At 44.3% G+C, this 13,438-nt stretch overlaps 1 protein-coding gene across 1 annotated transcript in view; it reads left to right on the top strand.

Annotated features, from left to right (window-relative positions):
* LOC140201110 (uncharacterized) overlaps positions 1-6,854 on the top strand; it is a 68,071-nt gene extending 61,217 nt beyond the window's left edge. Inside the window, exons 7-9 of the mRNA XM_072264719.1 lie at positions 793-836; positions 3,019-3,062; positions 5,053-6,854. Of these exons, the coding sequence (XP_072120820.1) occupies positions 793-836; positions 3,019-3,062; positions 5,053-5,166 (202 nt within the window). The 3' untranslated portion in view covers positions 5,167-6,854. The remainder of the gene's footprint in view (positions 1-792; positions 837-3,018; positions 3,063-5,052) is intronic.
* Positions 6,855-13,438: the final 6,584 nt, after the last annotated feature.

Raw genomic sequence — 13,438 nt, 5'->3', positions numbered from 1 at the left:
GAAGACAGAATATAATATGAATGGTAAGACTCTTGGCAGTGTGGAGGATCAGAGAAATCTTGGGGTCCGTGTCCATAGGACACTCAAAACTGCTGCGCAGGTTGACAGTGTTGTTAAGAAGGCTCATGGTGTGTTGGCACTTATCAACCGTGGGACTGAGTTCAAGAGCCGTGAGGTAACGTTACAGCTTTATAGACCTTGGTCAGACCCCACTTGGAATATTGTGTCCAGTTCTGGTCACCTCACTACAGGAAGGATGTGTATACTATAGAGAGAGTGCAGAGGAGATTTACAAGGGTGTTGCCTGGATTGGGGAACATGTCTTATGAGAATATACACATATCTTATGAGAACTTAGCTTTTTCTCCTTGGAGCGATGGAGGATGAGAAGTAACTGATAGAGGTGTATAAGATGATAAGAGGCATTGATCGTGTGGGTAGCCAGAGGCTTTTTGCGGGGCTGAAACGGGGTATAGTTTTAAGGTGTTTGGAAGTAGGTACAAAGGGGATATCAGAGGTACGTTTTTCACACAGTGTTGGGTGCATGGAATGCTCTGCTAACGATGCTTGTAGAGACGGATACAATAGGGTCTTTTAAGAGACTCTTAGATAGGGACATGGAGCTTAGAGAAATAGAGGGCTACGCGGTAGGGTAATTCTAGGCAGTTTCTAGCGTTGGTTACATGGTCGGTACAACATTGTGGACCGAAGGGCCTGTGATGTGCTGTAGATTTCTATGATTCTATGTTCCATATAACTAATTCACTAACATTATCTTCACTATTTACCCAGGTGCTCTACTGAAGATTTGAACACAGTGTATGCCACAGTTACAGGTAAAAAGTTCATTTCAGTGCTCACATTGGGAATTACTTCACATGATAGTTATGTTCAACAATGATTCCCAATGCAGGACAAGGGAGTAATCAATTGTTTCATCATCCTCAACAGCAACTCCAGTCCTGCCTTTTCACTCCTCTTCAATATATGCAGACAAATAAACATTCCTTGTCCTCTGAAATAGAGAAGAATAAAGATTCATAAGCCACATGAAAGAAAATTCATTATAACTTTGTCCTAACTTACTGACAGTCAGATCATAACAAGAGATTGAAATGGAGCAAAAACCTCTACTCTATTAAGGTTTCAATTCCAATCAGATCCTGTATCCAAACAATCAAAATTTAAGCACTCAACATCTGCATCAAATCAGAGGACAGCTGGCTACAGGGCACTGACACTGACTGGCATATCATCAGTCTTGAGTTGGCTTTAAAAAAGTCTCAATTCATGCACATTCTCTAAGGTTGGTTACTATTAGTGCAAAATTAATAGCAAAATTTTACCAAGACCAATAACATAAGATCATAAGATACAGAAGCAAACATACACTGACGAATCAAGAACCTTTCAATGTCTGCCTTAAATATACATTAAACTTGGCATCCACAGCCGCCCGTAGCAACGGGTTCCACAGATTCACCACTCTCTGGCTAAAGAAATATCTCCTCATCTCCGTTCTAAAAGAACGCATGAGCAAGGACTTTCAAATTCTCATCCACTTGACCTTGGTTGAACTCAGACCTGTGATCATGAGTAAACTAAAGAACATACAATAAATTCTTTGATTAATCCTTTACTCCCAGTTGAAAAGTTTATAGAATAGCCAGCTGAAAGCAGCTTTGCATTGAAGCATTAGCCTGCAAGGTGCTGCACACGAGCCAAACAAGATGAGAGCCCGTGGTCTTACAGGACGGATACGGACATGGGTAGAGCATTGGCTGACTGGCTGGAGGCAGAGTGAGGATAAAGGGCTAGTGGTGTTCTACAGTATTGAGGCTGCTTTTTACACTTATGTCAATGATTTGGATGATGGAATTGGTGCTTTTGTGGCCATCGTTGCAGATGGTACAAGGATAAGTTGAGGGGCAGGTAGCATTGAGGAAGCAGGGACCCTGCATAAGGACTTCCATAGATTAGGAGAATGGCAAAGGAGTGGCAGATGGAATTGTAGAAGAAATAAAAGTGGAGACCTTTTCTAAATAGGGAGAAAATTCATAAATCAGAGGTGCAAAGGGACTTGGGAGTCCTCGTGCAGAATTCCCTAAAGGTTAAATTGCAGCTTGAGTCAGTGGTGAGGAAGGCAAATGCAATGTTAGCATTCATGTCAAGGCAACTAGGAGAGATAAAAGCAAGGATATAATGTTGAGGCTTTATAAGGCATTGGTCTGATCATATTTGGAGCACTGTGAGCAGATCTGTACCCTTTACCTAAAAACAGATGTGCTGGCATGGGAGAGAGCCCAGAGGAGGTTCACGAGAATGATTCCAGACATGAAAGGGATAACAAATGAGGAGTGTTTGGTAGCTCTGGGCTTGTACTTACTGGAGTTCAGAAGAAGGGAGGATCTCAGTGAAACCTATCAAATATTGAAAGGCCTAGGCAAAATGGATGTTTTCCTAGATTGGGGTGGGGGGAGTCTAGGACCAGAGGGCACACTCTCAAAATAGAGGGACGTCCCTTTAGAACAGACATGAGGAGGAATTTCTTTAGCAAGATGGTGAATAATCTGTGGAATTCGTTGCTACAGATCTCTGTGGAGGCCATCATTGTGTATATTTAAAGCAGAGTTGTGATGTTCTTGATTAGTAAGGGCGTCAAAGGTTACAGGTAGAAGGCAGGAGAATGGGGTTGAGTTGAGACGGATAATAAATCAGCCATGATGGAATGGCAAAGCGAACTTGATGGGCTGAATGGCCTAATTCTGCTCTGATCTCTGAATGCACTTGATAAGGGAGATCAGAAGACTCTGGCCTTTGAGTCATGTGTGAGTCTTGCTTGCCATGCCCCTGTGGAGGCTCCGATGGGAAATGCTTCACATGGCATGTTCTGCAGTTTGCTGTCCCTGTCTGAATGCACCTGATAGGGCGAATAGGTGACCATTCATCACAATGTGATTTCAGTTCAATTATCACTCGTGTGTGGCAACTCTCAAACAAATTCTCATTTTATTTCAGCTGAAACCGAGGTGAATACACAGGCAGCCACAAATGTTACTGCGGTAAGTAACCTTCTTCAATATAACATTGAGGAATGTTTTCCATGAACACTTTTACTTCCTAATAAATCAGGTATTTAACATCTGTTAAATAAACACCATTACTTCCTCTTTGACATTTAATTCAGACACTAATATGAATTAGCAGTAGGAACAGGCCCTTCCACCCCACTGTTATAAGACTATTTCTACTCTCCTATACTCACCTCTACTCACCTCTACTTTCTGAGGAGGCTGAAGAGAGCTGGACTTTGCACATCCATACTCACGTCATTCTACAGATGTACAGTAGGGGGCATCCTAACAAACTGCATCACTGCGCGGTACAGAAACTGCACTGCTGCAGACAGGAACAATCTACAACAGGCAGTCCAAACTGTCCAACACGTCACCAGCACCAGCTACCCTCCATCAAGGACATAGATTCAGAAAGGTGCTGGAACAGGGCCAGTAACATCATGAAGGATCCCACCCACCCTGCTCATGGACTGTTTGTCCCACACCCGTCAGGGAGGAGGCATAGATAGGGCAATTGCAAGCAGGCTTTTTTCACTGATGTTGTGTGGATGACAACCAGAGGTCATTTTCTGTGAATACCCTTAAGTAAATGAATCTCAGGGTTGTATATGGTGACATAAATGTACTTTGGTAATAAATTTACCTTGAACTTTGAACTTTTGTCTCACCAACTTTGACCTTTGGCCTCATCAATACTTCCCAATTATACCAAGCAACTGTGAAGGCCCAACTCAAACACTCACTGTACTGACCAATAAGGCAGGTGTCCCAAAGCCTTCTTCACCACCGTATCTACCTGAGTCACCACCTTCAGGGATCTGTGTACTTGTACCCCTAGGTCTTTCTGTTCTACAACACACCCTGCAATTTACTATGGACATTAGCAAGGCATTTGGAAAGGTCCTGAACGAAAGGCTGGACCAGAAAGTGAAGGCAAATGGAATGCAAAGCAAACATCCCAGTTGGATCCAACATTGGCTTGGTGATGGGAGGCAGAGGGTTGTGGTGGGAGATGCTTTACTTATTCGAGGTGGCAGGTTGGTCAGTGATGTACCACAGAGACTGGTGCTGGAACGATTATTGCAATTTTGAATAACATAAAATGTCAGAATCTTTCCTGTCCCATGCTGATGGCTTCAGAAGCAAAAGTGCATGGGTTTAATATGAGAGAAAGGAGCTTTAACTGAGATGTGAGCATTTAGCACACTTAGAAATCTGGTTAATATCTACAAATCTCTGCCTGAGATGGTTTTGGAGTCAGATACAATCAGTAAGTTTTAGAGACATTTAAACACACTCAAATAGATAAGGCAGAGAGGGATATGGAACAAATGGGGACAAATGGAATTCAGTCGATGGGAAAAGATCAGCATGGCCGTATTTCCCTGCTGTACGACTCAATGACTGTATGAGATGAAAGGGAGGTGTTGGATTCCAATGTTTTAAAGAATCCCAAAACCTGTTGCTTCGAGATTGTTTTATTAAGCCCTAATAGAACAAAGAGAATTGGAAGTGAATTGCATCATAATCTGCCCATCACCTACACCTTCTCCCTCCAGTTCCCCAGCCTTTATTCACAGTCTACTGTCCTTTCCTATCAGATTCCTTCATCTTCAGTCCCTTGCCCCTTCCACCTATCACTTCCCAGCTTCTCACATCATCCCTTAACCCCCACCTCCACCTCTCTCACCCTCCCCTCTAACCTGGACTCACCTATCACCTGCCATCTTGTGATCCTCCATCTCCCTTCTACCCTTTTTATTCTGGCTTCTGTCCTCTTCCTTCCCAGTTTATTCCCCTCTGTAGATGCTGCCTAATCTACTGAATTCCTCCAGGATTGTGTGTCTGTGTTGCTTCAAACTAATTGCATCATCAGTATCTCTGGTGTCAATGTCCTGTGGGGATGGGTCAGATATAAACCAGGGGGTGAGTGGTTTGTTTCAGTACTGTAAACGTCTGTGTTTTTCTGTTCCAGTCAGAGCAATCAGAGATATTTTACGCTGATATTCAGTTCTTCCAGCAGAAGACAGCTCCAAAAATAAAAGTCACCGAGGAAACAACCGAATATGCCGTCATCAAACGTGACTAGTGTCTAAAAGTAATTGTTCTGCAGCCGCAGGTTATTAAATATGTGTGTGCTTCTTGCTGGTAACTATCAGCACACGGGACTCCGGAACGTCACACCTTCTCAACTTCCAGCAGCTACAACGTGATCCTACACACACCACATCTTCCCCTCCCCACCCATAAGACATAGGAGCAGAATTAGGCCATCTGGCCCATCAAGTCCATTCCACCGTTCAATAATGGCTGATCCTCTATTTCCTTTCTGTTTTCCACAGGGATCACTCTCTCTACAACTCCTGGTCTGCCCACCTCTCCCCACCCATTTCTTCCCAGCTGCAGGAGATATCATCCCCATCACAAATCCATAGTCACACAGAATGGAAACAGGCCCTTCAACCCATCTAGGCCATGTTGACCAAGATTCCCATCTAAGCTAGTCCCACTTGCCCACATTTGGCCCAAATCCACCCAGACTTTTCCAATCCATATACCTGTCCAAGATATTATTAATGTATCTACCTCAACAATTTGCCCTGCAGTTCATTTCATCTACTGACCACTCTCTGGATAGAAACATTTCCCCTCAGGTTCCTACTAAATCTCTCCCCTCTCACCTTAAACCTGTACTCTCTAGTTCTGGGAAAAGGACTCTACGCATTGAGTATCTCTGCCCCTTGTGATTTTATACAGCCCTCAGTCTCCTACACTGCAATGAATAAAGCCCCAACCTGAAGACAAAACTCCAAATGTGGCTTCATTTCCACGTCCACCCTCAGCACCATCCAGGGCCTGAAGCAGCCCTTCCCCTATGAGGTGGGCATTATTGCCTCTCCTCCAGCATTAGTGGTTGTACCTGGGCCTCCTCTACATCAGTGAGAACAGGTACAGACGGGGCAATCGCTTTGTTCAACACCTACATTCCTTCCTCCAGAAATGACCCATTTATGTCTGTCTCCACTACCTGCCAATCCTTTAAAATTGTGCAGTATCGGTGCTTATTGAATGGCTTCTGAAACTCCAGATACAATGAATAGACAGGATCAGATTTACCCTGCTTCCTACATCCATAAAGAATGGACTGAAACATTTTCTAAGTGTCCTGATCCTTCTCTATGAACTGCCAACTTTGGCTGACAAGCCCCATCTTCCGGAAGCGATTGGTTTTAAGGTGGCAGTAAACCGTCCTTACCCCTTCTCCCGTCAGTAGAAATGGTTCCACTGGGTCAGTCGCTAAGCCACAGGTGAAGACGAGAAGCTGGACTTGTTGGCCAGAGGCTATTTGGGACACACGACATTTGGAGCATCTTGTGGGAGTTAATCTGCACTACCCCCTCCTTACCCTCCATCCCAAACCAGCTGTGACAACTTTAAAGGAACCTAGGAAAATAGATATAAAGTTCAAACTTTACAGAACTTTTTGTTATCTAAATACAGCCAACCCCCATGTTACAGGGCATGGGGGTGGGGAGGGGGTTAATGGGAGGTTGCATTCATAGATAAGAAAGTGGGTGAGACTTCTTCAGCTCAGTTAGTGCTGTAATATGAGGCATGTATTCTGCTTTTAGAAAACGAGTTTACTCCCTCAATTTGTATTGTGTAACAAAAATGCGAAGTATTAATTTTGACAAGAAAAGCTGTGTGCAGATTGCTTGCAAATATTGATATTACTGTCAAAGTATCTTAACTTAATAAAATCAAATTCTGTGTGTATTTATTAATTAAACAATGGGATTTTGATACTGGAATGCTAAGTTGTGCACGACCCCAGGGAGTTACCGAGCATGCTGGCCCTTCAGCCCGTCTAGTCCATGCTGAGCTGTTATTCTGCCTAGGTGCAGTGACCCTGGAGCACAGCCCTCCATTCCCCTGCTGTTGACTTATCACCAACTGGTCTAAGTCAGGCAATTCACCGCGGAATTCTCAATTAATCGAAGCTCACACTTCACTGTCTCTATCTAACAACTATGTTAACCCCAGACCAACAAATTATAACATGCGTTCTACTGTTCTCTTTGTACCAATACTCACTCAGACCACTTTCCCAATTTATAACCCCGACACAGGCCAAATGATTGATCCTTCTTCTCCAAACCTCTGACTCCAGGTCTTTTTTGCGATAGGTAGTCTCTGGAGTTACTGCCCTTCATCCTTATACCCATTCCTCATCAGTTCAAATGTTGTGTTTCAATATCATCTGACAGACCTGTTAGATTCCCATTGGATGTAGCCAAGGGCTACACAACTTTCTGCCTCTGGTGACTTTTTTTGTTTTGTTTGGCTCTGGTTCAAACCAGTCAAACCGGTCACAGAGACACTGGGCCAAGATAACAAGATTACTTCTGCAAACCTGTCATTGCACACCATAACAATTCATCTGACAATGGATTCAAGTTTGGCAGATCATCATCAGAAACTCCTTGTGTCTATGTTCAATTGCTCTGAAGAAGTCCAATTGCTCTGATCCAGAGCAAGAATTTGTTCATCAAACAGTTCAGAGAATGGAAGTTACAGAGTGGCTTCACAAAATGGCAGGCTCCATTTCTTCAAGCACATGGCAAGAGTAAAGACTTCTGCTTTTTCTACTTCCAGTGTCCTTGACCCATTTGAGTTTGATGTTTCGTTCAATGTTTTAATTTCTTAATGACCAAAACTGCTGTCTATTTATTTATGCAAACTTCCTTTAAATGTTGAAATCGAGCTCATATGCACCACTTCTGCTGGCAGCTATTTCCACACTCACCACCCTCTGTGTGAAAATGTAACCCTTCATGTTCCCCTTAAACACTTCACTTTTCACCCTTAACCAATGACCCCTAATTCAAGTCCCACGTAAATTCAGTAGAAGAAAAAGCCTGCATGTATTTATCCTATCTATACCTCTCATAATTTTCTATCCCGCTATCAAAACTCCCCTCATTCTCCTACACTCCAAGGAATAAAGTTCTGATCTATTCAACCAATCCCTATCACTCAGGACCTCGACCTGGCATCACCTTGTAAATTTTTTCTGCACTCTATCAATCTTATTGATATCTTTCCTGTAGGTAGGTGACCAAAACGGCGCACAATTCTCCAAATTAGGCCACACCAATGTCTAATATAACTCCAACATAACATCCCAACTCCTGTACTCAGTACTTTGATTTATAGAAGCATAGAAAATAGGTGCAGGCGTAGGCCATTCGGCCCTTCGAGCCTGCACTGCCATTTATTATGATCATGGTTGATCATCCAACTCAGAACCCCGCCCCAGCCTTCCCTCCATACCCCCTGACCCCCCGTAGCCACAAGGGCCATATCTAACTCCCTCTTAAATATAGCCAATGAACTGGCCTCAACTGTTTCCTGTGGCAGAGAATTCCACAGATTCACCACTCTCTGTGTGAAGAAGTTTTTCCTAATCTCGGTCCTAAAAGGCTTCCCCTCTATCCTCAAACTGTGGCCCCTCATTCTGGACTTCCCCAACATCGGGAACAATCTTCCTGCATCTAGCCTGTCCAATCCCTTTAGGATTTTATACGTTTCAATCAGATCCCCCCTCAATCTTCTAAATTCCAACAAGTACAAGCCCAGTTCATCCAGTCTTTCTTCATATGAAAGTCCTGCCATCCCAGGAATCAATCTGGTGAACCTTCTCTGTACTCCCTCTATGGCAAGGATGTCTTTCCTCAGATTAGGGGACCAAAACTGCACACAATACTCCAGGTGTGGTCTCACCAAGGCCTTGTACAACCGCAGTAGTACCTCCTTGCTCCTGTACTTGAATCCTCTTGCTATAAATGCCAGCATACCATTCGCCTTTTTCACCGCCTGCTGTACCTGCATGCCCACTTTCAACGACTGGTGTATAATGACACCCAGGTCTCGTTGCACCTCCCCTTTTCCTACTCGGCCACCATTCAGATAATAATCTGTTTTCCTATTTTTGCCACCAAAGTGGATAACCTCACATTTATCCACATTAGATTGCATCTGCCATGAATTTGCCCACTCACCCAACCTATCCAAGTCACCCTGCATCCTCTTAGCATCCTCCTCACAGCTAACACTGCCACCCAGCTTCGTGTCATCCGCAAACTTGGAGATGCTGCATTTAATTCCCTCATCCAAGTCATTAATATATATTGTAAACAACTGGGGTCCCAGCACTGAGCCTTGCGGTACCCCACTAGACACTGCCTGCCATTCTGAAAAGGTCCCGTTTATTCCCACTCTTTGCTTCCTGTCTGCTAACCAATTCTCCACCCACACCAATACCTTACCCCCAATACCATGTGCTTTAAGTTTGCACACTAATCTCCTCTGTGGGACCTTGTCAAAAGCCTTTTGAAAATCCAAATATACCACATCCACTGGTTCTCCCCTATCCACTCTACTAGTTACATCCTCAAAAAATTCTATGAGATTCGTCAGACATGATTTTCCTTTCACAAATCCATGCTGACTTTGTCTGATCATTTCAGCGCTTTCCAAATGTGCTGTTATCACATCCTTGATAACTGACTCCAGCAGTTTCCCCACCACTGACGTTAGGCTAACCGGTCTATAATTCCCCGGTTTCTCTCTCCCTCCTTTTTTAAAAAGTGGGGTTACATTAGCCATCCTCCAATCCTCAGGAACTAGTCCAGAATCTAACGAGTTTTGAAAAATTATCACTAATGCATCCACTATTTCTTGGGCTACTTCCTTAAGCACTCTAGGATGCAGACCATCTGGCCCTGGGGATTTATCTGCCTTCAATCCCTTCAATTTACCTAACACCACTTCCCTACTAACATGTATTTCGCTCAGTTCCTCCATCTCACTGGACCCTCTGTCCCCTACTATTTCTGGCAGATTATTTATGTCCTCCTTAGTGAAGACAGAACCAAAGTAATTATTCAATTGGTCTGCCATGTCCTTGCTCCCCATAATCAATTCACCTGTTTCTGTCTGCAGGGGACCTACATTTGTCTTTACCAGTCTTTTCCTTCTTACATATCTATAAAAGCTTTTACAGTCCGTTTTTATGTTCCCTGCCAGTTTTCTCTCATAATCTTTTTTCCCCTTCCTAATTAAGCCCTTGTGTAACATTAGCTAAAGTTATTCTGAAAAAGCCTTATGGAGAAAGCTACAGGAGGACATCTTGTGTAATCCCTGCTTTGCTGACGTTTGATGGCACCGGGGTGAAGCCGGTGATTGGTCACCCGTTGCTATGGGTGGGGCCAACATTTGGCTGCTTGGAGCAGTGATTCATCTTAAATCTCCTCCCATGGGCTCTGTGCCAATGGTGCCTGGTGACTTAGAGAGGGGAGCAGAATACAGAGATATGGGTTTGATGGGGGAGGCAATGGCAGTCATGGTGTCCTGTCAATCGGAAGCACATGCTGGGCCTGAACAGGGACACCAGTGTGGCAGAGGAGGCCGTTCAGCCCGTCTTTGTTGAATCTGCCACTTGGTAATGTCATGGTAAAGCCCGTTATCCCATATTTTGTCGGCTCCCTCCAAACTATGTTTGTTGTTTCGCATGCTCTTTTCTGCTCCCAATTATAATATCCTCTTGCTTTTGACAATATAGGATCTACGTTGTACTTTGTTGACCATTCCTTCAGGTAAAAGCTGGCTGTAAAACCTTTTATCAGCATGTTCCCTTTAAGTTTACTCCTATATTCGACCCCAGTAGATCTCTGAGTCATCAGGATGATTGCAGAAACCCAAGAGTTCTAGTCACCACCACTTTTTCACAGACAATTGGACGCAGGTGAATACAGCACAGGGACAAGCCATGCTGTTCACCATGATACCAAACTGAACAACTCTCATCTGCCCACATTCTGCTGAACTGCTTCTCTCCCCTTTCCAAACCTCCACTTCCTTCCTGTAACGTGATCACCACCAGAAGCCTAAATGTGGTCAGATCTCAGTGTTTTACCACTGAGGAGTGGCATCCCTGAACAATGACGGTGATCGCCTTTTTCTTCACCATCCTACCTACATCTCTTGCCACATTCAAGGACCATGATCCATCGAGGTGTTGCACTTTGCGACGACAAGCCAGGGTAGGATGCGCATGCTCAGCCACTCGGGATTGCGGTAGAACAATGGGAAATGGGAATACTGATCCATGATTCCTTGAAGGCGGTGTCACAGCTAGGCAGGGTTGTAAAGAAAGCGTATGGCACATTGACCTTCACAAGGTCCCACACAGGAGATTAGTGTGCAAACTTAAAGCACACGGTATTGGGGGTAAGGTATTGGTGTGGGTGGAGAATTGGTTAGCAGACAGGAAGCAAAGAGTGGGAATAAACGGGACCTTTTCAGAATGGCAGGCAGTGTCTAGTGGGGTACCGCAAGGCTCAGTGCTGGGACCCCAGTTGTTTACAATATATATTAATGACTTGGATGAGGGAATTAAATGCAGCATCTCCAAGTCTGCGGATGACACGAAGCTGGGTGGCAGTATTAGCTGTGAGGAGGATGCTAAGAGGATGCAGGGTGACTTGGATAGGTTGGGTGAGTGGGAAAATTCATGGCAGATCCAACTTAATGTGGATAAATGTGAAGTTATCCACTTTGGTGGCAAAAATAGGAAAACAGATTATTATCTGAATGGTGGCCGAGTAGGAAAAGGGGAGGTGCAACGAGACCTGGGTGTCATTATACACCAGTCATTGAAAGTGGGCATGCAGGTACAGCAGGCGGTGAAAAAGGTGAATGGTATGCTGGCATTTATAGCGAGAGGATTCGAGTACAGGAGCAAGGAGGTACTACTGCAGTTGTACAAGGCCTTGGTGAGACCACACCTGGAGTATTGTGTGCAGTTTTGGTCCCCTAATCTGAGGAAAGACATCCTTGCCATAGAGGGAGTACAAAGAAGGTTCACCAGATTGATTCCTGGGATGGCAGGACTTTCATATGATGAAAGACTGGATGAACTAGGCTTATACTCGTTGGAATTTAGAAGATTGAGGGGGGATCTGATTGAAACGTATAAGATCCTAAAGGGATTGGACAGGCTAGATGCAGGAAGATTATTCCCGATGTTGGGGAAGTCCAGAACGAGGGGCCACAGTTTGAGGATAGAGGGGAAGCCTTTTAGGACCAAGATTAGGAAAAACTTCTTCACACAGAGAGTGGTGAATCTGTGGAATTCTCTGCCACAGGAAACAGTTGAGGCCAGTTCATTGGCTATGTTTAAGAGGGAGTTAGATATGGCCCTTGTGGCTACGGGGGTCAGGGGGTATGGAGGGAAAGCTGGGGCGGAGTTCTGAGTTGGATGATCAGCCATGATCATAATAAATGGCAGTGCAGGCTCGAAGGGCCGAATGGCCTACTCGTGCACCTATTTTCTATGTTTCTATGTTTCTATTTTAATAAGATTTAAAGATTCTGATATAAGATCATCAGATATAGGAGCAGAATTACGCCATTTGGTCCATCGATTCTGATCTGCCGCTGAACCATGGCTAATCCATTTCCCTCTCAACACCAGTCTAATTCCTTCTCCCTGTATCCCTTCATGCCCTGACCAATCAAGAATCTATCAACCTCTGCCTTAAAGATACAAAAAGACATTCTCCAGAGCTGCTTGTGGCAGAGAATTCCACAGATTCACCCTAACCCTGCAAATCAGCTGCTGCTTTATCCATGCTAGAATCTTTCCTGTAACACCATGAGCTCGTAGCTTGTTAAGCAGCCTCATGTGTGGCATCTTGTCAAAGGCCTTCTTTTTTCCCACCTCACCCTGGTCCAGTTGGTAGCAGTACTGCTCCTTTCTGCCTTTAAAAGTGAAAGGAAGAAGAATTTTTGGAAATCATCAAGTTGGATAAGTCGCCAGGATCGGATGAGATGTACCCCAATGTTGTCATTTAAAGTTAAATTGGATAGATACATGGACAGGAAAGGAATGGAGGGTTATGGGCTGAGTGCAGGTCGGTGGGACTAGGTGAGAGTAAGAGTTCAGCATGGTCTAGAAGGGCCGAGATGGCCTGTTTCCATGCTGTAATTGTTATGTGATTATATGGTTATAAACCCAATAGAACCCATTCAGAAAAAAGTCCGTCAAACACCCAATGTGCATGAAGAAACAAATCACACAAACAATAAAAATAAGCAGATAGCATTCTGAACTGAAGATCATGAAAGCGAGCCCACAGACACAAAGCCAGTCAGCAGGAGCCTGGAAGTTGCAGGCCACAGCCTCAGTTCAGCGCGGAGTCGAGTAAACCTCGCTGAGTAGTGAGCTGAACTGGCCTGTCCCTCGTCTCGGGACCCAACATCCTGACCTTTTCAAACTCAAAGTTCAAAGTTACTAT

This window comes from Mobula birostris, chromosome 8, assembly GCF_030028105.1.
Source record: "Mobula birostris isolate sMobBir1 chromosome 8, sMobBir1.hap1, whole genome shotgun sequence".
NCBI lineage: Eukaryota > Metazoa > Chordata > Chondrichthyes > Myliobatiformes > Myliobatidae > Mobula > Mobula birostris.
Note: the sequence above shows the minus strand (reverse complement) of the source record. Positions and strands in the feature narration are given on the sequence as shown.